At 34.0% G+C, this 26,806-nt stretch overlaps 1 protein-coding gene across 4 annotated transcripts in view; it reads left to right on the top strand.

Moving 5' to 3' along the window:
* The window catches only part of LOC111637571 (teneurin-m-like), a 136,877-nt gene that overhangs the window by 57,575 nt on the left and 52,496 nt on the right, over nt 1-26,806 (top strand). For 2 of the 4 annotated variants that reach the window (XM_023383428.1, XM_023384112.1), the window contains exons 2-3: nt 3,374-3,564; nt 16,261-16,656. In XM_023383428.1, the coding sequence (XP_023239196.1) occupies nt 3,381-3,564; nt 16,261-16,656 (580 nt within the window). In that variant the 5' untranslated portion in view covers nt 3,374-3,380. Of the gene's footprint in view, nt 1-3,373; nt 3,565-16,260; nt 16,657-20,381; nt 20,594-26,806 lie in introns of those variants that run through there. The other 2 variants (XM_023384757.1, XM_023385426.1) reach the window with 2 other exon arrangements.

Genomic DNA, 26,806 nt, shown 5'->3' on the forward strand with positions numbered 1-26,806 from the left:
AGCCCTTAGGCTAATTTGTAATTTCGGATCTGGTCGGATCAAACAATGGAGTGACTGTGTTTATCTTGATAAAGGCAAATATTGAATGAATTTACAATAAATGGGAGGAGAATTATTAATATCGAACAATAACCCGAGTTAGAAACGTATTAATAAGTATTCGTTATGATAAATCTCTCCATCAAAATGATTGAATTTAACTCCAATGTTTCGATATTATTTGAAGTTTTCTATGTTGTTTGTATACGAAATTGTTTAAAATCGATAATAAAAGAGCCACACTTAAACTCGTGCGTATACAATTTATCCGGTTTTAAATTTTAATGTGGGGGAGTTTTATGTACAGATTGCGGGTCGTGTCATCGTTTGAGCTCGTGTATTTGTTATGTGACATCGTTCCACGCCGCCATTTTGTATGTCACGTGTTATCTGTCATCGTTTCGATTTGTATTGTGTTTTCTCTTTAATTATTTTCCCCCTTTTTTTTTTTTAAATTCTTCCTGTATTGCTGACCTTTTCTATTTTCTCCATTTTATTACTTGATTATTTTTTTTATCTTTACCAATTTGACCAAAAAGAATAACAGAAAAAACATCATTTTTCCCCCTTTTGTTTCTATTTTCCTCACTTAATTTTTTCTCATATATTTCTTTAATTAGTTTCCTGCAGTGTTTATGTATACAGGGGTGTGTACAGGGTTAATAATTACAGTTTATTTTTCTAGATAATGGTAAATACAGTAAGAACTTAGTCTTATCTTCACGCTTATAGAATTCTTCATTGGATCCAGATTCCTACTTTCTCTGCTTTCTTTACCTCTTCCACGAAATATCTGAGTAATGCCATTGGTTACACAGAGATCAATCGATACAGTCAGATACATTTGTAATATGAAGACAAGCTTCTTTGTTATATGTCAAGCAAGTTGTTCGCTTATGCATTTCTTCCGGTCTTAAATCGAAGACAATATGTGACCGACTTTGCAATGACCTTAAAGGAATGTATGAAAAAAAGATTCCCCTGTTATAACACTGATGACATGTGTTATTCCCTATTCTTCTCTATCCATTTACATTATATAAGAGTCATTTTTTTAATATTTAATAAATAATTTATGCACATTTTCTATTGTTTATGCTCGATAATTAACTCTCCTTCTTTGTTTTTTTTAAATGGATAATTAATTAAAATATACTCGCAGCGTGTTTCCTGTATTTGATTGTATCGTGATTGTATTTCCTTCTATACAAATATACGTGACGTATACACACAAACACACACACACACAAGTAAAATTAATTGTCTACGTATAAATGAATATATTAATTTATTAATTAATATATATATATATACTAAATTTTTATCGAAAACAAAATAAAAATTCACTCGTAGATAATAATTACTTCTTCGTACGAGATAATTAAATATCGTCTACGAAGGGACCCGAAAAATAATTAAAATAAATGATTGTAGAATTAATAATTAATTTTTTTTTCTCTTTCTCGTATTTTCGTGATCTTATTACACATTTTCTGTTGTTTACCTTCGATTCTATGGCGATTTTGACGTGGAAAAATCATTAAAATCTTACTCACTTTTATAACCTTTCTGACCCCCTGTATACGTACTGTACGTAAGTAACTCATTGTAAAATATAATAAATAATTGCATTACTCATGTTATTATTATATCAATTAAAGGGGAAAGAATATTTATTGTATAATGCAACGGAATTTTAATTGATGAGATCAAAAACACAAAAATTCTTGTCGCATCTTCATAAAAATAAATGAGATTTTTCACTACTTTTCTGGCTGTTGTTTTGTAAAAGAGGGGGGAATTTTAGACTTTTCCATCACCCCCTCGGAAACCCGAAAACGTCGAGAAATGTAAAAAATAAACTTAAGGTTAAAAGATAAAGGGGTGTTATTGCTGTGTCTGTATGTAGAGGAGGGGGCACGATTTTCTTTATCCAATTTCAAGCTTAATAACTCCCGTTCCTCTTGTCGAAAATTCCTGAAATTTTGTAGTTAGATTTGTATATAATCTAGGTTAATTGTAGAAAATTTTGGTGGTTAAAGGTCAAGGGGGTGAGGAGTTAGAAAGAGTCGAAATTAATGAAGATTTTACTATCGTTTACAATTTCTTATAAAATTCATCTCTACCCTCGATTAATATAGAAAGATTTTAGTAAAAATCTCCGGGACAGTTAGGCAACTCGTTGTTTGAATATTTTTTTAATGGTTAATAAGATGACTTTTAAAAAGATGCTGGGTAAAGATTAAAATGTCCATCATCCCCAGCATCAATATAACTTGCGAGATGCTTATTTTTGTTATCTAGAACCTAATTTAATGTCTATTACGTGATAAAAATGGGCTATCTTCTTCGTTTATTTTGAATATTTTTAATAATATTCGAGTTAGAAATTCTGATTAAACAATTTTATAAATTGCTTTATAAATAGTTACGTCAATTTGACGTCATTCTTATTGTTTCCTTATGAGAAAGCACGATGATGACGTCAATTTGACGTAAAAAATGTACACTAGTTTTTAGACCTATCAAGAAGGTTTTGGGGAAGGATTATATACCGAATTAGAGGAAGTAAACGAAAAGATTTCCCTACTTCTATGAGGCATAGGGAAATTTGTTCCTTTTGTCATTATCCAGGCACTCCTGTTAGGACTGTAGGACTTCTAAAACAGATACTGAAAACCCTATAATAAAATTAAATTATAGAAAGTAAACAAAAGAATTTCCCTACTTTCTTAGGGTTTTTTTCTTCTTTTACCTCCTTCCAGACATTTTCGAGTGCCCAAAATACATAATAGGAACCACACAGTATATTCAATTATTATATTAAGGGAATTAAACATAGAGATTTTCCCTACTTCAGGGAAATTTTAGTTCTTTTCCCCCCTCTCCTCTAGACATTCCTTCTATTACCTATTGTTTGTTTAGATGTATTGTTATACGAAAGATCGTAATGATAACTCGATAAAATAATAATTTAAAATGTCTTTAAGGGAAACAAATAGTTATTTAAAGGCTTAAATTTGATAAAAATCCTCTTAACGAAAGTAAAAAAGAAAAATTTAACGAATAATTTCATTTAAATTACTTGGCAGCGGTTATCAAAAATGAATTCCTAAATTTTCTGATTATCCACCGTTGTGTGTGTGTATGTGTGTGTGTGTGTGTGTGTGTTTACCCTTTTACTTAATTAATTATAAACGGATCTGGTGTCGGAAACTGTCTGTTAAATCCCTTTAAATAATACAAAATGTATAATTACATAATTTAGAAATTGAGAAACCATACAATTTTGTTTGATGTTAAACAAGAAATTTCCTATGTTTTAATTCCCTAGATTCCTTATGGATTCGTTGAACAAAGGGAGTAGATTATCCAGGCAAGGTTCTCGCATCCGCAGACAAAGGAGCAAAGAATGGCAAGATTACAGTTCTTCAGACAACGAGGATGATCAGCAGTACAGGTACACCAGCGAACAAACAGTAGATTATGAGGAAAATAGAGTAACTTCCGATAGCAGAAAACACGGTAAGAGCATTAAATTTCTATATATATAAACATAAAAATCTTTAATTAATAAACAAAATTCCTAATTAAATTTAAAAAAAAAAATAATAAAAAATTTACTGACGGATCGATTGGAATACCCATAGGGGAGTTATTACTTTACCTTATCGATTCTTAGTAAGAACGTAAGAAATTGCCAAAGGTCATAAATTTCTTTTAATAGTCCTATTTATAACCGAATAATTCTTATTAATTGCGGTAAAACCTAATTAAAAGGTAAGGTAAAATGGTAGAATTCTATCAATTTTAAGTTACGTAAGTGATTACGTAAGAAAAGGGAAGGAGGGAGGGAGGGAGGGAAAGGAAGGAAAATAAATTAATAACCTTTTGTGGTATGGCGAGTAAATATAATAAAAGGAAAGCGGCATTATCAAATGAAGTTAAAGGTATTCTTCACACCTGTCTTTCAATTAATTTCTACAGATTTATAATAATGGTGATCCGCACTCGTCTTTGTGATAACAAGCTCATTATACAAGTAGAGATAGGGAAAGAATCGACTTCCTGACATCGGCAGTCTTGTTTAGGCGGTATGATCTTTTCAGTTGGATTCAAAAGCCTTAGGCGGAGTTACCAACAATGGTAAAGCTTACAACAAAGTAAATTGATTGAATAGGCAAAAAAGATTTGCAGGAATTTCAACGTAACCTTGCAAAAAAAAAAAAAAGTGGGGAGGAGAAGGAAAAGATGAAGGAAGAAGAAGAAACTGTTATTATCCGGGATGAAAATGGAAAAAAAAATATATCTACAAGTTGAAAGACAAAGGAATACGAAGAGTCCGAAAAATGCCCGCATAAGTGCGAGTGTGCTTCACTACTCTTCTATGTATCGATGCGATGTGGCATGGCCCCGGGTCGTGAATCCCAAAACTAGCTTTGGCTAAATCGAATGCTGTGCATCTTCTGCAAAAGCTCGACGTGGTTGGAATAATCACGTGATTCGAAAGCAATGAGATGAATTTTGAATAGTGTTCTTCTCCTCCTCCTCCTCCTCCTCTTCCTACCCCGATGTAAGTGCCTTACTTTCTTTTTTTTTAAAAAAATAAATTATGGCATTTTACAGTAAGTTTCGTTTTAGTTTAGAATATATATTTTTTTCTTTTTTAAATCCCTTTCTTTACTTATAAATTTATAAGTTTAATGAGGTGTTACCACTAACAAAGAGTAGTAAAATGTAATAACGAAGAGAGAGAGAGAGATATTTACTCGTGTTTCTTTCAGTGTTTATTTGTAGACATCCTCCTGTGTAAAAGAAGAGTTATTTTGTTTGTTCAGTTCAGTCTTTCGACACCTGAGTCTTTGCTTCTTTATTTCAATTTTTCTCTTCAACCGTTTAATCAATAATAATTTGATTTGGAGAAGAGATTTCGTAGGGGGTGGAGAAAGAAAGGGGGAAAAAACGTTTTAACAAACAAAAAAAAACGGTGTTGTTTTTTTTAACCTGTTAATACATAAATAAATTTATTAATTATCTCTCTTAAACTCTTAAAATATTCACCGATCGATGCAATAATATATCAGTGATAATATTAGCAGATAAATTTAATGGGCTGTAGGGGTTACAAATGCATAATCGACTAAATTGGTCAATAGAGGATAGTATAAATGTTCCACGCTTGTGGGCCTTTATCTCTATGACGTGCAATTTCGCTCCGTATCTGACAAACGGCGCATATATATATATATAACATCATGCTAACATATAAACTATTATAATTAAACTACTAGAGGAAAATGCATACTGTACAATTGCTTCCTTAATTTACCTTTTGTTCTTTAAATCTATTTAAAATTATACTGCTTTAGAATAATAAATAAATGAATTTTATCGCCTTTTTGTCATGTTAATTTGAAATAAAATATATTTAAATTTGAATTTAGATCAATAAACCTTTACTTTTCCATTTCTACCGGCCATCCCCATTTTTTTTTTTTTTAGATGATGTACTTAAGAGCTTTCTTGGAAATCTATAAACACTTTTCCTTAGTTAAATATTAAAAGATTCGCGTGTGGATCGATTATAAGTTCTTCTAAAAATGGATAAGAGATCAAAAGCAAACCAATTAAGGACAACCTTTAATCCTTTGTTCTATAAGAAGTGCGAGTTCAACGGATCACATATCTTCACAAATCCTTATGTATTAACTGCATTACTTTGTCTTTTGCTTTGGTAATTAGTAAGAAAAATCCCACTAATTAATCGGATTAACTATATTTTAAAAATTAAATTGGATTTTATAATTAAATTTTTAATATATTTTTCCTCCTCCCTTTCGATATACAAATATTTTGAGGGTGAAAGAAATGAATGAGAATAACAAAACTTAATAGTAATGTTACGTGATTTCATATTGTAATTCTTTGTATTGAATTCAGTATTGGCAAAGTAATAAATTAGGGAATATGTTACATACACTTCAAAGTTAGTGTATTGTATGAAGTTCTGTAGCATAGACCAATGTAACAGCTGGTGCGTGAAGTCTCAATTCCCTGTCTTTGACACTTCTCTTTTCTACGACTTCTGTAGTTTTTTACCCGATATTTGATGATTTAATTCAATTTTTTTTTTCACTGGTTCAATTTTTAACGCCGTATTTTCCCCACCGGTTTATTAAATCCTTGGATTTAATACGGAATTTATTATTTTATTAATAGTAGAATCGTCGAGAAAAATACAACAGAAAGGTAATTGTTTCCAATTCAAATATCTAAGAAAGAACGATGGAAGTGGCTTAAGGATTCGAAAGAAATTCCATATCACGAGATTCCCTTGGGACTTTAACAAGAAAAATTGAAAATCCTAATCTTTCTTTAGGCTCACTAACTCGAAGAATTGAGAACAATCGCCTTTAGATCCGTCACCTTCCTGTAAAAGTGAAATCTTCTATCTAGAAGAGTGCCAATTACGTGTCATATTATTAAAAAAAAAAAACACAAAGTTTTTACACTTAAGATGCTTAAGTTACGAGTAATCTTAATCAAAATTTAGCCCCTACTGTTTATTTTTCATCCCTGAGTTGAGAAGTGTTTTATTAAGAAATAAGGAAAGGTAATTATTAAAAATAATTTAAATCTATAAGTAACAGTAAGAGTATATTGGCTTGATTTTTTTTTAAATAAATTTAATTGAGTAGATAAGAATATTAATTAAATTCTTGTAAAGAAACAAAAAAGCAACTACCTTATCTTCCTAAGGCACTCTTTCTATACAATGGCATCATTGTATCTGAAGACACCACCAAACTGATCTTCTCTTTTTTTTTCTTTTTCTTCAACAAAACAAACATTAAAATAAAGAACCTTCATTTAGTGTGGTAATACGGTATTACTGACGAGATTAAGCGTAAAAGCCCTTGTTCTTTGTCTTCCTAAATGGGCACAAGTAACAAAATTACATCCTAACTTGTCCAGTCTTTTCGGTTTTCATCGCTGGATTATTTTCAGCATCATCAAATGTAACAAAAATTAATCCATCCTCCTCATCTTCTTGTATACTGAGGCTCACTAATTCGAAGAATTCAGAACAATTGCTTTTGTGGTGAAGTTAGTTACAAAATTGACCGCTGGGGCACTAAATGTCGCTGTAACACCGTAGTGAATAACTAAAAATGCCCCATAGCACGCTCGATGAATGAAGTTTAAGAGGCAAGAACTCGATCCACTTGATGGCCTTCTTTATGTACTCGAAGTATCCTAACTTTTAAGGCATTTTGAGTTTATTCGCTACGGTGTTTCAGCGCCGTTTACTCCCCAGCGGATATTTTTGTAACTAATAATTTTTTTTCTTTTAAATAAAATTCCATCAACAACATAGTGGAATGTGATGTCATTCTGTCCATTAGTTCCCGTGTTATTATTTTTTTTTAATGCGAAATTGAATGTACTGTAGTACAGTACATTGGAAACGAATTTAAAGTTTTAAAAATAGCTCAGAATAATTAATTGTACAGGAATAAACATAACCTACTTCGTATAGGAATCATCTATTATTTATTTATTTACTTAATAAAATCTATAAAAATACTTTTACAAGATACACGTGATATGGTGCATGAATATTAACACGATATTAATTATTTGTTACTGTTTAAATATTTATGGAGAAGGAGGAAGAGGAAGAGGAGGAGGAGGAAAGGGGAAAAAAAAGTTGCAAATATAAGCTTGACGTAACAAAATATCGTAGTTTCGTTTTATGTATTTAGGAAAGCAAAGCTGTCACCAGTTGGTGACACGTCCGAAGTGGTGTCAACAGCAGAAACTAGCGGCTCGTAATAGATAGCCAAGACTATGGATATTTGCATGTGCATGATACACCAGCCATTAATCAACCTGCCTACATTTTGGACCTTATCGAATAAGATAACAGTATTTATCTAAACAATGGAACTTCACACGAAAAGTTTTAAATACATTCATCTTGCCAAATTTACAATCGTTTATTTTTTAAACCCACTTTTTTCAATTTTGCAAAGCGCATTTCTAAGTACCCTCCTCGCTCTTCAATCAATGGATCTTGTAATAACGAGATTAATTTCTATTGAAATTTTTGGGAGAAAATCTTTTTGAATGGATTATTTATTGAAAAAATTAATTTAATTATTTATTTTATAATTTTTTGAGGGGGTGGGTAAAAGTTAGGATGGATAACAAGAAGAAAATACAACACATAAGCCAAATTGGTGAGAATTTCTACGGCAAACGGCCCATATTTATGTGTTAGACACGTAAAGAAATTTCAGTAAACTCTTAGTCAGGTGTGAACCCACGACCAGTGTTAAGTAGTTTTATCCACTAGGCTACAAGTGGGCAGGAAAGAAGAGGAGTGTTTTCAAACTGGATTTAATACATATAAGTGTATATATATGCAGTCAAACCTTCAATAAAAGCCACCTCTAAACGGCAGCCATATTTTTGAAAACGGTTTCTTTAATGTATACTAAATAACCCCCCAAATAACTGCCATTTCTATGTACCGGTACCCGTCAATGGACGTTGTTTAGAGGTTTGACTGTATTTACTTATATATTCTGCTGAATACTGTCACGTCTTAATCGCTAATCCAGATTAAATTTCCAATGGGATTAGTGTCATATCACAGGGGAAGATTAGCGATTCGATTGCGTATATCGTCTTATTTTTTCACTTGATATTTTAAGATCTGTTCAATTTTTTATATATATTTTTTTCAGTATTTTCATGCATTTTTCAAAACAAAAATTATTTATAGAATTTCTTATAAATTTTTTAAAATAAATATATAAGTTTTCGTCTTGTATAAAGTTTCATTTTTATAGATTTTCTATTATTTGTATCGATACACTGTGTTATTTTTACTCATACCTAAAAAAACTAGCTATAGATCACTTCGATTACGCGCAGCTCTACGACGATTCGTGTATTAAATATATTCATGCGTAAATTCTGTGCATGATAGCAAAGAATCGTTACTTATGGGCACTACTACGTGCGCATTTTTAAATTGATAAAATTATTAATGCAAGGAATGTGCGTAATTCGAAAGAAATCGACCGCGCGTGATCGATGGAATTACATGAAGAAATTATCATGTTGGAAGAAGAAAAGAACATAGATTGATGTATTTTTTTTTCAAAGTGTTTCCTAAGCAGTGAAATATCGTCTAAAGTAGTATTGAAATCGAGAAAAGGAAGTAATTTCATCCCATATACATAAATCTGGGAATGCATGAAAGAAACTTTGTCAATGGTCATTTCATTCTATCTTGATCCACAGGAAACTGTTGACATCTATCACCGGTAAGCATAAGCCGAGTAATTTACAGAAATTTTGACAGTATTGGAATGTGCTGAGTCGGGTAATGTCCACATTACCATGACGCCTCTCTCAATCCTCTATGATGGCCATATACTTTAATGGGCATTTTCTTTTCCTTATATATCTTTCACTTTCGCTCCATTTGGAAAATATTTTAGAGGGAAAAAAAAGGACTGTTATCTCATCCCCCCCCAAAAAAAATCCCCCTCCTTAATTGCATTTTTTTTTTAAATCGAGATTTATGTTTTTACAAGTGAAAAATCCCGAAAAAACGTGATATATTTATTTAATACCCATCCGAAATTTGATTACATAATTTCTCCAAGAATCGTGATCCTCCGAATCTCTCCATACTACTACAGTAACATAATTATCATATCGAGTTTATCTAGTCGTTTACTCGTGTAAAACGATTAGAAAACAGTAAAAAAAAATAAAGAAATTAAGCAATAAATTCTTTTTTTTGTGTGTGTGTAGATGGAGGGCGGCTCAAAATTCGGAATGTTCCTCATAAGAATTAAAGGATGCAATAAGGGTTCTTTCAATAAATGGCCATTCGATTAGATTAAGAATTAAGTAAATAACAATAGAAGCAAATTTACTTTTATTACCAGAAGGGGAAGGGGAAAGAAAAATTAAATTTGAATTACAATACTCGAGTTTAATAAATGGCTCTCTTTGAGGTCCTTTACAGCAGCAATCTGCTCGAAGAGGAACATTATAATAACTTTGAAAAAAGGGGGAGGGTTATTTATTATGTTTATTATGTTTAAAAATATGGATTTAAATCGTCTAAAACATTTTACAAAAAAGTTTACAGCCGAAACAAGAAGGAAGAAGTAGAAGAAGAGGAGGATTGAAAATTGCATTGCAAACCATCATTTATTCAGCAATAAATTAGAAAATAGCCAAATATTCCATTTCCATTTCATTTTAAAGCAAAGTCATCCGTCTAAAACCCGAATTTAAAATAAAATATTTAAAAAGTCGGCATTAAAGTTAACAAATGTCCAACAAGGAGAAGGAACAAGAGGAAGAAGAGGAGGAAGATAGTAAGAAGAAGAAGTAATTGAAAGACATCTACTTACTCTTGCGACTTAAAAATAAAACACTTGGCGAATAGGACACAACATAGCGCCAAAAAGAAGAAGAGAGAAGGATAAAAAAAAATAAAAAATAAAAAAATACACCAAATGGTACCTAATATATTTCGTGCGCCTTTGCTAACTCGGAGTTTGGCAACGGTCGCAGGGTCATAATTCCTTGGTTAAAAAATTTAAGAAGTACGACAGTTTATGGACGGGTATCCCATCTTTCTGTTGGGAACTATTACTTTCTGCCATGCTACGGTCATCTCCATGGTAACCGCTTTTCCCTAGTCTATCTTGATGCCGGGAGTAGAAGGATGGTTAAGCCGCCGAAGCATAAACTGTCGCTCTGGATCTAATGCTCGGCTTTATTGATATAATAAAGTAGTGAACGGAGTAGTTGTAGAGACGATTGGTTTGCCTTTCATTCTCTAAAATTATATACAGACTAGAAGCTATCAATCATTGTCAGCGATAAAATCGCGATTACACTTTGAGTATCTCGACGGTTCTAGTTGTACTGATTATTCTTCCTATATAATAATTACAAATGTGAAGGAATCGTACGCGTAATTCTCCGCTCAAATGTTGATTTAGTGCCAGAAGGGGAGGAAAGTCTCTCCCTCAATCTGTACGCGCAATAATTCTGTACCCCTTCTGTACCCTGTGAGAAAGGGAAGAAAAGTTGTTTCTCCGTCCTTATGCATTGTAATTATGTATCAGAAAGGGGGAAAATCCTCCTTTGACTATACCCAAAGTAATTCTGTACCGAAAAGGGTATAGGAGTGATCCTCGTTACGGAAAATTCTTAAAAATGAATTAGAAAAAGACGGATTATCCGAATACCATAACGCTTTTGTTTTCTTTCTTTCTTAAATCAAATATAGAATATTATCAATATTATTATTATTTATAATACATAATTAGAATATTTCCATAATGGAAAGAAAATTTTCGAAGAAAATCCAATACCATTTTAACAAGAGTAGTTGCATTATCATGCTAATGTTTATGAATACATGAATATATATTTTATCAAATCTTAGTCCAAATAGTCATAAAGGGGGACATTCTTGGATGATTGGAAATCAAAAAAAAGAGAGGATTTTTGGTAGTGAAAGATTCCGTCTTTGGAATTTTTGGAATATTTCCAAAAACATTTTAATACTTTGAATGCACTTTAAAGTAAAGGAGACTAACTTAAGAGTTTTATTTGTGAGCTTCTCAATAAATTTTAAGTTATTGTATACTACTTTTACTTCTTTAAAAAGACAGTTAATTCTATTATAAACATATATGATGTAATAATTTATTTATAAATATATTCTTCCTCATTTTAATCCCCTTCCTCTCCATCCTCCCACCACTGATCGAGTGGAGGGAAAAAAAACCTCTGAATTAATTAGTGATGAGTTCGGTAGAGTTTGTTGGGTTTTCGATAGTTGGTGGTGGGTTCGTACCACACCAACCACGTGGAGTTTTTCTGCTTTCTTTACGTGTCTAACAAAAAAGATACCATTCTTTCCGATACTTATTGCATTACATTTTCCATCAATCCAATCAAATCTCCCACCTCATTATAATGTCCGGGTGTTGCTGGATTTAACCCACACCCAGCCTGAACCCACGACATGATTAAAAATGTTTTATTAATCTTTTACTTCCGCCCCTCACCAATAGATAAAAATGGTGATGGGTTCGTACCTCGCTATCAACGTTGAATTTTCCGGTTTTTTTTAACACAATTCTAACACCAATAAATCCTCCCGTTTTTGTATACGTTACGTTGACTTTCCATCAATTCAATCAAATCCCACCCTCCATTATATGATGCGGAAACGAACTCTCTCCCATCCGAACCCACGATACGTCTTTCAAATGTCTAAAAGAGGTGGGGGGAATCGTTTTAATTAAACAAAACAATCGATTAATCTTCTAAAAATTCTCCATTTGTTGAAATTAAGAGGAAATAAATTTATTTTGATAAGAAGAAAAGATTAATTTAAACACGGGATAATTATTTTCTGTGGGGAAAAAAGAAGAGTTTTTCATCGTCGTTACTTCCGTTTAAACTTTTTTTAAATGACTTCCAATTTGTTGATACTACAGTCAACAAGTTCAAACTCGTAATCCAGAAAAAAAGACTTGTCTACAATTTTTTTTTTAACAAATCAAATTTAACGAGACAAATTTATGACTTTATTAACGTGATTTAATTTCCATTCGCATCGATATTTTTTCAATAACTAAGGAAATTAGAGGTTGAAATAAGAGAAAACAAATGTAAAAAGAATAAATTAGTAAACGGACAGAAAGTCACGAAACGGTAGCCGATCTCCCCTTTTTCTTTTTCTTTTTTCTTTTTTTTTTCCTTCGATTCTTTGTTTTGATACATTTTATAAAATATTTAATAAACTGAATATCTTATGGAACTCGAATCAATGCCATTTATTATTTAAAATAGAAGAAAGTTTCGTGGCCCCCTCCCGGCATGCGATCAATATTAATAGGTCGAGTTTATTTATTGAAAAATCAAGTGTTAAACACGTATTGGGTCTTTTGTATTTACGTTTATACACGAGGCAGTTGTATGAATTTCTGTAAGTTTGGCATGATTTTTTTTTTACAAATTTATGTAAGGAAGAAACGTAATTTACGCATTATTTTATCAATTTCTGTACAAAATAAACGTAATTTACGCATTATTTTATCAATTTCTGTACAAAATAAACGTAACTTAGGCATTATTTTACCAATTTCCGTACAAAATAAACGTAATTTAAACATTATTTTTTTACAAAATTGATATAGAAAACAACGTAGGATAAGCATTTTTTAACGAAATTTCTACAGAAAATTAACGTAAATTATACATTTTTTCTTCTTAAACTTCCGAGCAATTTAATTTTTTAGCAAAAATATTTAATGTTGGTTACCTTTATATATATATATATATATATATATTTAACCCTCGGATTTATCTATAGTTTTGCTATTTACGGTATTTGACTCTCTTAGTGCTTTCCTTGTCTGTGTGTTTGTATGTGGAAATGATATATGACCCGAATTCCACTCTTGAAGGGTATCATTAGTTACTGTAGTATGACAGCTCCAACATGGAATTGCAACATTGTGGAAGAGAAAGTCATCACTGTAACGTCTTACGCATAAATAATTTATATTATCGAATTCATACAATTGTCAAATTATACTATTAAAGGTAATTTCCCTCCCGGTGAGGATTACGGTAGAGAAAAAGTCGTAACAAACACACAGACACAGGGGAAAAAAATAAAAAAATAAAATAAAATAAGCGAGTAACCTTCAAACCCAAAATCGATTGACCTTATCTGTCTTGGAAACCATAAAGAAATAAGAGAAGGTCAGACGTTATCTGGTATATAATGCTCACCCCACTATATTAATGTTTACGTCTTTTGTGGTGTGTCTAAGATACTAGGCATTATAAAATGGATACAATTAAATTTATGCCCGGTGACAAACGAGATCGTTAGCAATAAGCCAATGATTTTAAGTCTCTTGTGTTTCTCCAATAGTTTATCCCAAACGAGAATTTTATAAGAGGGGGATAGGAAGTGACGATTATTTACGAGGCAATTCTTATTAGCCGGGCATTTTCAGTCGTTTAACTCACCCTCTATCAAACTATTAGTTGACCAAACTACAGAAATGCCGTCTTTAAATGCCCCATAATCGTTTAAAGGTAATGATCACTTCATAAAATTGAAATATGGATAACATTTTCGGTGGTAGTATCATGTACGGTCCCTGCGGTCGTTGACAAAACTGTATATCTTACTTTTAATTTCTCCCCTATTGTGTACCTGTCCGTCACCATGGTAACGCGTGTGTGACCTCGATTTGTTGCCAGGATAGCATCATTCCGACTCAGCCAATCAACTTTGGCTTTACTCGGGCTTATAATCATCATTTTTGCTATTCTTTCTTCCCCTCCCCTCCTCCCGTTATAACGTTTCGTCGTTACTTTTTGGGTTGATACGAAGATTAAATTGTCTATTACTCCATCGATTTTCCACGTTTTAATATAATAACGAGGTTTAAATGTCGGATCTTTAAGCCAGATCTAGACTTTTGTATACGATAAGTGGTTCGTATCTCTTGATTTTTATCTCGTTTTTATTTAATAAAGATTCGGGTTAGAGATATTTTACGTGTTTTAAAACACGAGGAAGGTCGATTTTCATCTAAAAATAAACACGGGATTATGAGGGAGGTGAGAGTAAATTATGAATATGTTATGTAATCTGAGGGGGGTATCTCCTGATGACGCTTCCCATTCGGAAAAAGTTCACCACAAAACTTTTGCAAACACATTATAGACAATTCATCATTGTCGAAATCCCCACCCCTCTAGTTTATATTCAACTGTAAGTAGCATTCAGCTATTGACTTATTCATGAAATGAAATAATTATAATGACTTTCTACTAACCATCCGACTGTCCAGTAATAAAAAGTATTAATTAGTTTTTAATTTTCTATTTTTCCATTAGTTTTTTTTTCCTTCCTCCCGTTTTATTCCTCCCTCTCTCTCTCTCTCTCTCTCTCTCTCTCTCTCCCCCCCTCCGATGACCACGTATCGATCTTCAAAGCCTTTGCGATAGTCGAAAGTTTCATTTACTCGGTAGGAAAAGGTAACACAAATCAAGGAAATCCGGCTGAAACATAAGATGTTTAAAACTTTCTCTAAAACTGCATCACCCCCTGTGGACGTCCCGAAATTTACGGCTCCCGTGTCGTGCTCAAAGTAACTAAATCGATCCCAGATGGTTCCAGAGAAGGATTAGATGTAGATAGATCCTTGGTGCATCACGCCCTGGGCCAGGTGCCCAAATAGCTTCGTTTACGACTTGGGGATGAAGGAAAGTGTAACCGGGAGATTCCCCACTTGAATTGCAAAACGAACTCGACATTTGAATGGGTGTTTACTGGCATTTACTATACAGTGCTCGACTCTCCGCATCTCCACTGTTGACAGAATAGGACTTTAACGTTATAGATTGAGATGGACTTTAGTCTGTAGAAGAAAATAGGAGATGGCACCCCTTCCTACTCCCTCGTGGAGGGAGTAGAGATGGAGTATGCTATATATTGTATCGAAGATGGCACCCCTTTAATATAATATGGCGGGAGTATACTGTATATAATAGGAGATAATACCCCCTTCCCACTCCCTCTTGTATCTCTCGTACATACAAGAAAGAGTAGGGAGGGGTGCCATCTCCTATTTTACAGGAGAGAGTATGTTGTATATTATTTTAGAGATGGCACCCCTCCTGTATATATAGGAGGGATGCCATCTTTTATTTACAGGAGTGATTAAGGGTATGCTGTATATTATAATCCTTCATTAATCTTGGTTATCCCGAATTATTTCCGGTGTTTTAAGTGAAATAACTTAAGAATTAAAATTGAAAAGATTCATTAATCCAGAGTAATAATTCGGAGATTTCAGAAAAGTCAATAAATCTGGAAAGGGCGTCACGTGTAAAACTGTACTCTGTAAGCCATTTGCAGAAACAGGAAGCGGTCAGTCACCTGACAGGTAACGTAGTTCTGGAGTTGACACCTGCTACGATTAATGACGCGAGTGTCACAGACTGGACCTTGTAGTCCAGATGGCAAAAGTCAGGAAGAGTTTTAATGAAGGAAACATATACTTAAGCATTCCTAATACAAGAGAAAATACAGTTTTTATATATATAATTTTCCCCCTTCTTCCCTCATTTTTATAGATCGAGGACGGGGTAGAGGTAACAATAACACGAGTAGCGGCCGCTCCTACAACCATAGCAGCATGGAACTACTAACGGCAAGAAACTATGGTGGATACAGTGGCTCGGAAGGGGAGGTGGATCCGTCTCTGGTCAGTGGCAAGAAGACCATGCAGTATCCCGCATACGGCACGTTACCACGACCCCCTCACAGTGCCACGGGTTCCACTACTTGGGATGCCTCCCCTCTACCACGTGACAATCCTGGATCGGCTGGGAATGGCCCGAGAAATCGGATATCCTTATCCCTCCGTCGGGGGCCATCTTCCTCTTCTACGTCAGACAATAATTCCGATGGAACTTACACGGATTCGGAATTCGTATCTAGAAACAGAGGAGGAGGAAAATGCCAAAACGGTAAGACATTTTTTTTTGCCATGTTCTTAGATTAAACGGGTTTTTATTAAAATAAAAATTCGATTCTGAAGGATCGAATTTAAAATTAAAAAGATTGAATGTTTGGGCTTTAACTATGAGCGACAAGGTATGGAAATAATTAGAAAAATTTCCACTTCAAATCAGTTCTTCACGCTCGGGAACACTTGAAGAAATGATAAAAATTGCGCATTTCCATTTATTTTGGGGGGGATTTTCTCTCTCGTACTGCGAAAAAATGCGATTTGTTTACAACAGGAGAAGGTAGGGGATTGGGAAAATCATATGGAAGTCGTCGATATAATTGACTTTAGATCGTCACATCTGAAGTCGTAAACAATTTTCAAAGAATCACTGAAACGAGAATTCAATTTGTGAAATCGCATCTCTCTCTCTCTCTCTTTCTCGCTGCACTTTAATACTCCTTTATACGAAAATGAAGAAAAAATAATGACTTTTTATTTCTGTAAAATGTGCGAATTTGTAAAAGAATCACTTGAAAAAATATCTAAGCAAATCTCTTTGAAATACATCGCAAAAATTCTTAGATAAAAGCCTTAAATGGCAGAAAAATAAACCTGTTAACGACGGACACTGACGAAAATTTATAAAAAAAAAACATTGGATGTTCTTTGTACGAGTTTCGAAACTGCTGCGTTGTTTCGGGGTGGTCGTTGTTTAGAGGTTATCTTTCAACGAGAAACGATCGAAAAAAATGTCCGCCGTTTACAGGTGAATAACCCGGGAGGTTCTAACTGTATAAGATAGAGAATTTTAAAACTAGAAACAACGATTTCTGAAGGTATCCTTGAAATGAGGAACATCTCATTACAAGGATCCCTTCAAGAATCTAATCACTCGAATGATTTTAATACACGTAGATAGGGTGATTTAATGGAGGTTAAGTATAATACAATACTTATCATTATTTAGAATACCATATTTTATTATTTTATACCAGTTTTAAAAACGGAGAATACTCTCTTTAACCATCCTCCGTTCTTCTTTTTAGTATGGAGTCCTCGTTTCTTAAATGCCAAGCCTCTTAAAATATGGAAAGTATCTCCGGATAGAGAATAATTACCGAATTAATATTCCCAGAAGCGTAATTTTGTAGTACATTCAATTAAACTGCTTCAATTATTCGTCGTAAGCCAACTACTGGTTCAATTACGGGCCCAACTAGTTCAATAGCAATCTGTGAAAATTAAATATATATCTTGAGCAAGATAGAACAGATAAACGTTGTAGATAATATTCAATTATCATTTTGGGGGCATCTTTAAACTCGTGCCGCCATCTATTTGTAAAAGCAATCAAATCCTCAGAAGATTTACAAAAGAATAAACTCATAAATATTCATTTTTTTTTTATCTCCCATCCCACTCATGGATGAAGAACATATATTTTCTCCTCCTCTTCCTCTTCCTTACTTATTTAATATAGAACAAACAAACAAACAAAATGTTTTCTAGAATTTTAAACTAGAATATATTCTTATTGAGTTAGTTGTTAGATTCAAATTTAATTATACTTTTGTGTAATTTATATAAATGTGGAAAATACACTTATATCTTCGGTGTATATTCAACATTTCTGCATCTAGGAATGATGCTGTTACCTTTTCCTTTGTAAATTTATTTACTTGATGTTTTAGTGTTTATTTTCAATTTAAGTAATGTTTATGGAGAATTTTCTAAGAAAATTTCAGTGAATTTATATCGTCCAACCTGTATACGACGGCCACTGACAGAATAAAATAAATGGATGTTATTTTGCGGTTATTTCGGAGAATTTCTAAAAAATAGATTTAAATAAACTTATATCGTTAACCTGTGAAGGACGACCACTGGCCTGGAAGCATTAAAAAATCGGTAGTTTGACGTATCAACTGTCTAGGCCATCCTACAGTCAAGTGGTCGCCATTTAGAGGTGACCGTTGTTGGAGGTTCCTTCTGTTTAGTAATGCAGTGATGATCATTTCATCTTTCTTCGTTATTTTTAAGAAAAATGGATACGAAAATAAATAATCTGTTAACAACGACCATTACCTTTTCGGGAACAAAAAAATGCATATAAAATCACCTCCAAAGAACGGCCACTTTTTTTCTATCGAATAAGAAAACGCCCTTAAAACAATCAGAAATAACGAACACTTATGGTCGTTGTTACGGGTTGTTTACCCTCCATACTTTACTCTCTCGTCAGTGGCCGTCGTTCAAAGGTTCGACCCGATTGACATGAAAGAAAATCTTCAAGTTTCCTTATAGAATTCAGTAGAAATTCTTGAATAAATCTTAAAGAGAAATTGGTAGAGTGGGTAGAAGTTTAACTTTAACTTTGTTCTGAGAATAAGTTGAGTTTGTTAAAAGCAATAGGCAAGAAGGATTCAAAAAATTCAAAGCGAGAGCCTTTGTGAAAGCGTAAGAGGAAATCGATAGGAGAATTTCCAAAAGATTCGGAATTATATAGAGTTCCATTTGAAACACATTTATAGAATTAGATAAAATGAACCAAGTCGAATGTTGGTGTGAGAAGGAATTTAACCGAGTTCAATAAAGACCCATAGTTAAGTCGAATTTCGAGAACTTCGACATAATCCTTTCAAAGAAAATGTGATTTGCAGTAAGAAACTCCCGGCAAAATAAAAAGAAAAAATAGTAAAGTTCAAGAATGATCAATAAGAGAATACATATTAAATTTTTGAAGTCGATACAGGTTTATAAGCTTATCTGTGTGTGTGTGTGTGTGTGTGGGCGCGTGTGTTTGTGTGTATACAGTTACACCAGGCTTTCACTAGAACAGGATTCAACTAGGATAGATTAGAACGGGCTTCAATTAGAACAACTTTCAATTAAAGCAGGATTTAACTAAGTGAGGTTTCAATTAAATCAGGTTTCACTAGGTCAGGTTTCAATTAAAGCAGGCTTCATTAGGTGAGGTTTCAATTAAAGCAGGCTTCATTAGGTGAAGTTTCAATTAAAGCAGGCTTCATTAGGTGAAGTTTCAATTAAAGCAGGATTTTACTAGGTGAGGTTTCAATTAGAACAGGCTTTACTAGGTGAGGTTTCAATTAAAGCAGGCTTTAACCAGGTGAGGTTTCAATTAAAGCAGGCTTCACTAGGTGAGGTTTCAATTAGAACAAGCTTCAACTTGGTAAGATTTCAATTAACAGGCTTTAAATAGAAGAGACATTTAATTACAATAGGCTTCAAATATAAGAGGCTTCAATTACATTAATGTGAGGCCCATCATTTTTCCCCTCAAAAACATTTGTTATTATTGTATCTATATAGGCCATATATTCTGGTTATGTAAAGAGAACTGTTAGCTATCAGACAGGACGCCCTTTGGACCCACATCTGGAAGATGCGTATGTAAACGTGACATTGAGACTGTTTATCTATTAACCAATGTTGTAAAGGAATTTCGCCTATTTTTCCGATTTTAGGGACTCCCTTTTCCAAACTTTCAGTAATATCGATTTAAAATAATTAAGAGAAACAAATTAGAATAAAAAATTTATCAATTAAATGTTATAAATCTCAGAACATGCAAAGGAAAAGATGAGGGGACGACAATCGTTTCCCCCTTTTTCGATAGTGTTATATGATCGGCGGTATATTATTTATGTCACAAGGCCGCACATCATTTTTCATTGATAAGAGAGAAGGAGGACCACTAGATGACCAATCGTACATTTTACAAATTACTTCATCTTCCTCCGGAACTAAAGCATAATTGGTCAAAAACAAAGAATAAAATAGAAAGAAGTGACGAAATTAACAGAGATTGAAAGAGAATTAAGAGACTGACTGGCCGGACAGGGAATTGACCAGACAAGACACAAGTAAAGGAGAAAGAAGACGAAAAGGAAGAAGAGAAAGTGAAGAAGGAAGAGAAGACAACTCTTTTCCTGGTATGTTGTGAGTCGCTCAGTTCGGATATCCCACGTTTTATATATAAAAATAGGCCAACTTTCTAAATAGGATTTTATAATGTTGTTCAGAACTTTGTTTTTTGATGGCCCTCAAACTCTACATTAGGCTTCAACTAGAACAGGCTTTTAATTACAACAGGCTGAATTACAATCGGATTTAATTAGAACAGGCTTAAATTAGAAAGTTCAATGAACTCACCACATACGTTGCTACGAATTAATAAGATTATATGTTCAACAAAACTTTATAAGCTAGGAGGAAAAAACCCCTTCTAAATATTTTATTTCGTTTCTAGATCATGTTTAATTGTTATTTTTTCTACTCACTTAATTTTTAATTAAATAAGAAAAGTAAAAATACTTCGGGGAGAAAAATAATTCGAAATGTCGATTGATTGAATTTCACTCGACATTTTTTTTTTTTTATCCTTTCTTGTCGGCCACTTCCGGGCAAAAATGTCTCCGTGGCTTTCATCACCCGCTGACGTCACAGCGTAACGAGATGACCACGTGATCTTGTAGCAGATCAATGGTTCCAACAAACACTAGATGAGGGAGAAGGGAGTAAAAAAAATAATAATAATAAAAAAAAGGGAGGGAGAGCTAGTTTTGGAATGCTGCCAAAACGTGCGAGAGCGTAGCACCCACTGGCTAATGATTATGACAAAAACGTTAAATTATGCCAACATGGCCGAAAGTTCTACTCATTTACTTGTTCATATTCTTGGTGATGTGAACTCTTTCACGTTCTCTTTGATGCTCTCGATTTTCCTCTCCCTCCTCCTCCTCCTTCATCTCGCTATTTTCTTCATCCTTCTACTTGATTCCGTATATAACAGGTTGCTTATGCTCTTGTATTAACGAAGAGAATCGATTTAAGAAGAATTTATTATTAATATACTTTTGCCAAAAGATATTCTTAAATTCATCTCGATCTTTTCCCCCCACTCTTCATTCTTTTTTTCCCTCTTATTAAAACATTGCTTTTAATTATTTAAGATGTAATTTTCTTTGAAAGTATTTTTCAAAAATTAAAAATTTAATAACAGATTATTTAACTTTAAAGCTTTATTCCATAAATAGACAAATTTTTTTTTTATTAGAGGGAATGGGGGAAATTTTTTCCTCATTTTTCTAAAGGAGCATCGAGAATTCTCCTGTAAAATTCCACTCTTCGAGCGGAGAATTTAAACTCGGATCGCTTTGCATGGTGTTGGAAATGAGAACTTCCGAACGATTCGATGCATGCTTCACCCCCTCCCTCCCATCAGACCCTAACCTAAATAAAAATTTGCATAACCCGCAAGGAAAATATTTTGGAAACGAGATTTTCCACGCATGAAAATATTTTCCCTTATCAAAATTACGTATAAATATATCAGTAGGGATGCTTGGAGAGAATCTAAATTAACGCAAGAAGAGACTTCGAAAGTATAGCAAATTCTGTTAGAGAAGAACAATAGGTTTGAAATTCAAAGTCGCCAGCAGTTTTAATTATCGAAGTGCTGTCCGGAGGCACGTGACGTGACGTTCTCCAATAAGGAACCGAGAAGAAACAACCAATAATATCATTACTCGTTGCTGTAATTGCTTTTGATTCTGTTTCCTGTTCTTTCTTTGCCGGTAGTTTCAGTTCTGAAGGAACCATTAAGGCACCAATAATTGACTTAAGGTTCATCTAGGATTCGACATTATCCAATACGAACGACGTCTGGCAAAGAGGGCACTTACCTCGACGGGGGACACCTTCTCCCTTCGTGTCACTTTGTCTTAAATGCATTGATTGGATTGGTACAAAGGAACAAACGAGGATAATTTCTATGGACAAAACTTTTGCAACGGGTTTTGTCCATAGAAACGGATTCTTCAACGGGTTTTCCACTTACAAAAATGAATAATAAGAGCTAACTTTTCCAAACTTTCCATGATTTATAACCTTTCTCTCTCCCCCCTTTGCTGTTTTACTTGATTTCAATAAATAATTTACAAAAATAAGTACGCCAGCCGCTTGAAGTGATTTATAACATTCTTTTGTTCTAAAGCTTTTTTTTTCTCAGTAAACAATGTTAAATCATGCAAACTTTCCAACACTGTTTATCGCCGTATGTGTAATAAACTTTAAATATCGGATTTGCATGTTTTCTAATAATTAAATACAGCTCGTACCTTTATAGATTTATAATAAATATGCACATTACTTGTCAATGATTTACGATAAACTATACAGGTTATGAATTTTGTATGAACTAATTTTATATGCTACAATTTGCATGAGAACTACTACTCCTAAACTCATAAAAATGAATAGGAAGGTTCGATTCCCTCGTAAAATCTGAGGTATTTTTTTCCTCCTTCCACTCCCCCTCTATCAAATTTTCATCGTCACTCTTTGCATTAAGGTTATAATTCGGAATTACTGCACACTTTCTTCCTCTAAGTCTCCTGGAGTGTGACCAATGATGGGGAGACTTTTCTGTGAAACTGCATTCCGGGAATTTATTCCCCATTTCATGATTTATGAATTTTTTTTCCTTCCCTCTTCTTCTTCTTCCTCCACCTATCGAGGAGTAATCTAATTTGAGATTTGCACAGGCACTTTGCATCCTACGGGGATCTTTTTCATCCTCTTTAACTCTGAACACCGTCGAAGACTAACCAAACTGTTTCGAGGGACTTTTCATCCTTTCACTTGTTTATTTGTCACGTTTTAAGATTTATCAGCCTCTTCCAATGCGTAATTTTTCTTCTTTCGTGGCTTTACGCCTCTTAAGTCTTCGTAAAACGTCACCAATTTCTATCCTTCAAGTTATATTTTCGCAATAAAAACCTATCAAATAATATTCTCGGCTCTGTGATCGAATTTTCTCTTTTCCAAATTTCGTTACGGCTTTAACCTAGAAATAAATGGTAACGTTACGATGTCTATCAAAAACCAAAATAAGTTTAGTGTGGGGTTTTTCGCTTCTCCTTCGTCGACTTTTGGAGTTTGCTAAATTTGACTAGGAGCTGGCTAATTTTAACCAGGATTGGCTAAATTTCACTGTGGAGATGGCTAAATTTGACTGTGGAACTGTCTAAATTTGACTGTGGAGCTGGCTAAATTTGACTAGGAGCTGGCTAAAGTTGACTGTGGAACTGTCTAAATTTGACTTGGAGATGACTAAATTTGACTGTGGAGCTGGCTAAATTTGACTAGGAGCTGACTAAATTTGACTGAAGAACTGGCTAAATTTGACTGTGGAGCTGGCTAAATTTGACTGTGGAACTGTTTAAATTTGACTTGTAGATGACTAAATTTGACTGTGGAGCTGGCTAAATTTGACTAGGAGCTGGCTAAAGTTGACTGTGGAACTGTTTAAATTTGACTTGTAGATGACTAAATTTGACTGTGGAGCTGGCTAAATTTGACTAGGAGCTGGCTAAAGTTGACTGTGGAACTGTTTAAATTTGACTTGGAGATGACTAAATTTGACTGTGGAGCTGGCTAAATTTGACTAGGAGCTGACTAAATTTGACTGAAGAACTGGCTAAATTTGACTGTGGAGCTGGCTAAATTTGACTGTGGAACTGTTTAAATTTGACTTGTAGATGACTAAATTTGACTGTGGAGCTGGCTAAATTTGACTAGGAGCTGGCTAAAGTTGACTGTGGAACTGTTTAAATTTGACTTGTAGATGACTAAATTTGACTGTGGAGCTGGCTAAATTTGACTAGGAGCTGGCTAAAGTTGACTGTGGAACTGTTTAAATTTGACTTGTAGATGACTAAATTTGACTGTGGAGCTGGCTAAATTTGACTAGGAGCTGGCTAAAGTTGACTGTGGAACTGTTTAAATTTGACTTGTAGATGACTAAATTTGACTGTGGAGCTGGCTAAATTTGACTAGGAGCTGGCTAAAGTTGACTGTGGAACTGTTTAAATTTGACTTGTAGATGACTAAATTTGACTGTGGAGCTGGCTAAATTTGACTAGGAGCTGGCTAAAGTTGACTGTGGAACTGTTTAAATTTGACTTGTAGATGACTAAATTTGACTGTGGAGCTGGCTAAATTTGACTAGGAGCTGGCTAAAGTTGACTGTGGAACTGTTTAAATTTGACTTGTAGATGACTAAATTTGACTGTGGAGCTGGCTAAATTTGACTAGGAGCTGGCTAAAGTTGACTGTGGAACTGTTTAAATTTGACTTGTAGATGACTAAATTTGACTGTGGAGCTGGCTAAATTTGACTAGGAGCTGGCTAAAGTTGACTGTGGAACTGTTTAAATTTGACTTGTAGATGACTAAATTTGACTGTGGAGCTGGCTAAATTTGACTAGGAGCTGGCTAAAGTTGACTGTGGAACTGTTTAAATTTGACTTGTAGATGACTAAATTTGACTGTGGAGCTGGCTAAATTTGACTAGGAGCTGGCTAAAGTTGACTGTGGAACTGTTTAAATTTGACTTGTAGATGACTAAATTTGACTGTGGAGCTGGCTAAATTTGACTAGGAGCTGGCTAAAGTTGACTGTGGAACTGTTTAAATTTGACTTGTAGATGACTAAATTTGACTGTGGAGCTGGCTAAATTTGACTAGGAGCTGGCTAAAGTTGACTGTGGAACTGTTTAAATTTGACTTGTAGATGACTAAATTTGACTGTGGAGCTGGCTAAATTTGACTAGGAGCTGGCTAAAGTTGACTGTGGAACTGTTTAAATTTGACTTGTAGATGACTAAATTTGACTGTGGAGCTGGCTAAATTTGACTAGGAGCTGGCTAAAGTTGACTGTGGAACTGTTTAAATTTGACTTGTAGATGACTAAATTTGACTGTGGAGCTGGCTAAATTTGACTAGGAGCTGGCTAAAGTTGACTGTGGAACTGTTTAAATTTGACTTGTAGATGACTAAATTTGACTGTGGAGCTGGCTAAATTTGACTAGGAGCTGGCTAAAGTTGACTGTGGAACTGTTTAAATTTGACTTGTAGATGACTAAATTTGACTGTGGAGCTGGCTAAATTTGACTAGGAGCTGGCTAAAGTTGACTGTGGAACTGTTTAAATTTGACTTGTAGATGACTAAATTTGACTGTGGAGCTGGCTAAATTTGACTAGGAGCTGGCTAAAGTTGACTGTGGAACTGTTTAAATTTGACTTGTAGATGACTAAATTTGACTGTGGAGCTGGCTAAATTTGACTAGGAGCTGGCTAAAGTTGACTGTGGAACTGTTTAAATTTGACTTGTAGATGACTAAATTTGACTGTGGAGCTGGCTAAATTTGACTAGGAGCTGGCTAAAGTTGACTGTGGAACTGTTTAAATTTGACTTGTAGATGACTAAATTTGACTGTGGAGCTGGCTAAATTTGACTAGGAGCTGGCTAAAGTTGACTGTGGAACTGTTTAAATTTGACTTGTAGATGACTAAATTTGACTGTGGAGCTGGCTAAATTTGACTAGGAGCTGGCTAAAGTTGACTGTGGAACTGTTTAAATTTGACTTGTAGATGACTAAATTTGACTGTGGAGCTGGCTAAATTTGACTAGGAGCTGGCTAAAGTTGACTGTGGAACTGTTTAAATTTGACTTGTAGATGACTAAATTTGACTGTGGAGCTGGCTAAATTTGACTAGGAGCTGGCTAAAGTTGACTGTGGAACTGTTTAAATTTGACTTGTAGATGACTAAATTTGACTGTGGAGCTGGCTAAATTTGACTAGGAGCTGGCTAAAGTTGACTGTGGAACTGTTTAAATTTGACTTGTAGATGACTAAATTTGACTGTGGAGCTGGCTAAATTTGACTAGGAGCTGGCTAAAGTTGACTGTGGAACTGTTTAAATTTGACTTGTAGATGACTAAATTTGACTGTGGAGCTGGCTAAATTTGACTAGGAGCTGGCTAAAGTTGACTGTGGAACTGTTTAAATTTGACTTGTAGATGACTAAATTTGACTGTGGAGCTGGCTAAATTTGACTAGGAGCTGGCTAAAGTTGACTGTGGAACTGTTTAAATTTGACTTGTAGATGACTAAATTTGACTGTGGAGCTGGCTAAATTTGACTAGGAGCTGGCTAAAGTTGACTGTGGAACTGTTTAAATTTGACTTGTAGATGACTAAATTTGACTGTGGAGCTGGCTAAATTTGACTAGGAGCTGGCTAAAGTTGACTGTGGAACTGTTTAAATTTGACTTGTAGATGACTAAATTTGACTGTGGAGCT

Source organism: Centruroides sculpturatus, unplaced genomic scaffold (assembly GCF_000671375.1).
Source record: "Centruroides sculpturatus isolate CEXI.00-Female unplaced genomic scaffold, Cexi_2.0 scaffold146, whole genome shotgun sequence".
NCBI classification, from domain to species: domain Eukaryota; kingdom Metazoa; phylum Arthropoda; class Arachnida; order Scorpiones; family Buthidae; genus Centruroides; species Centruroides sculpturatus.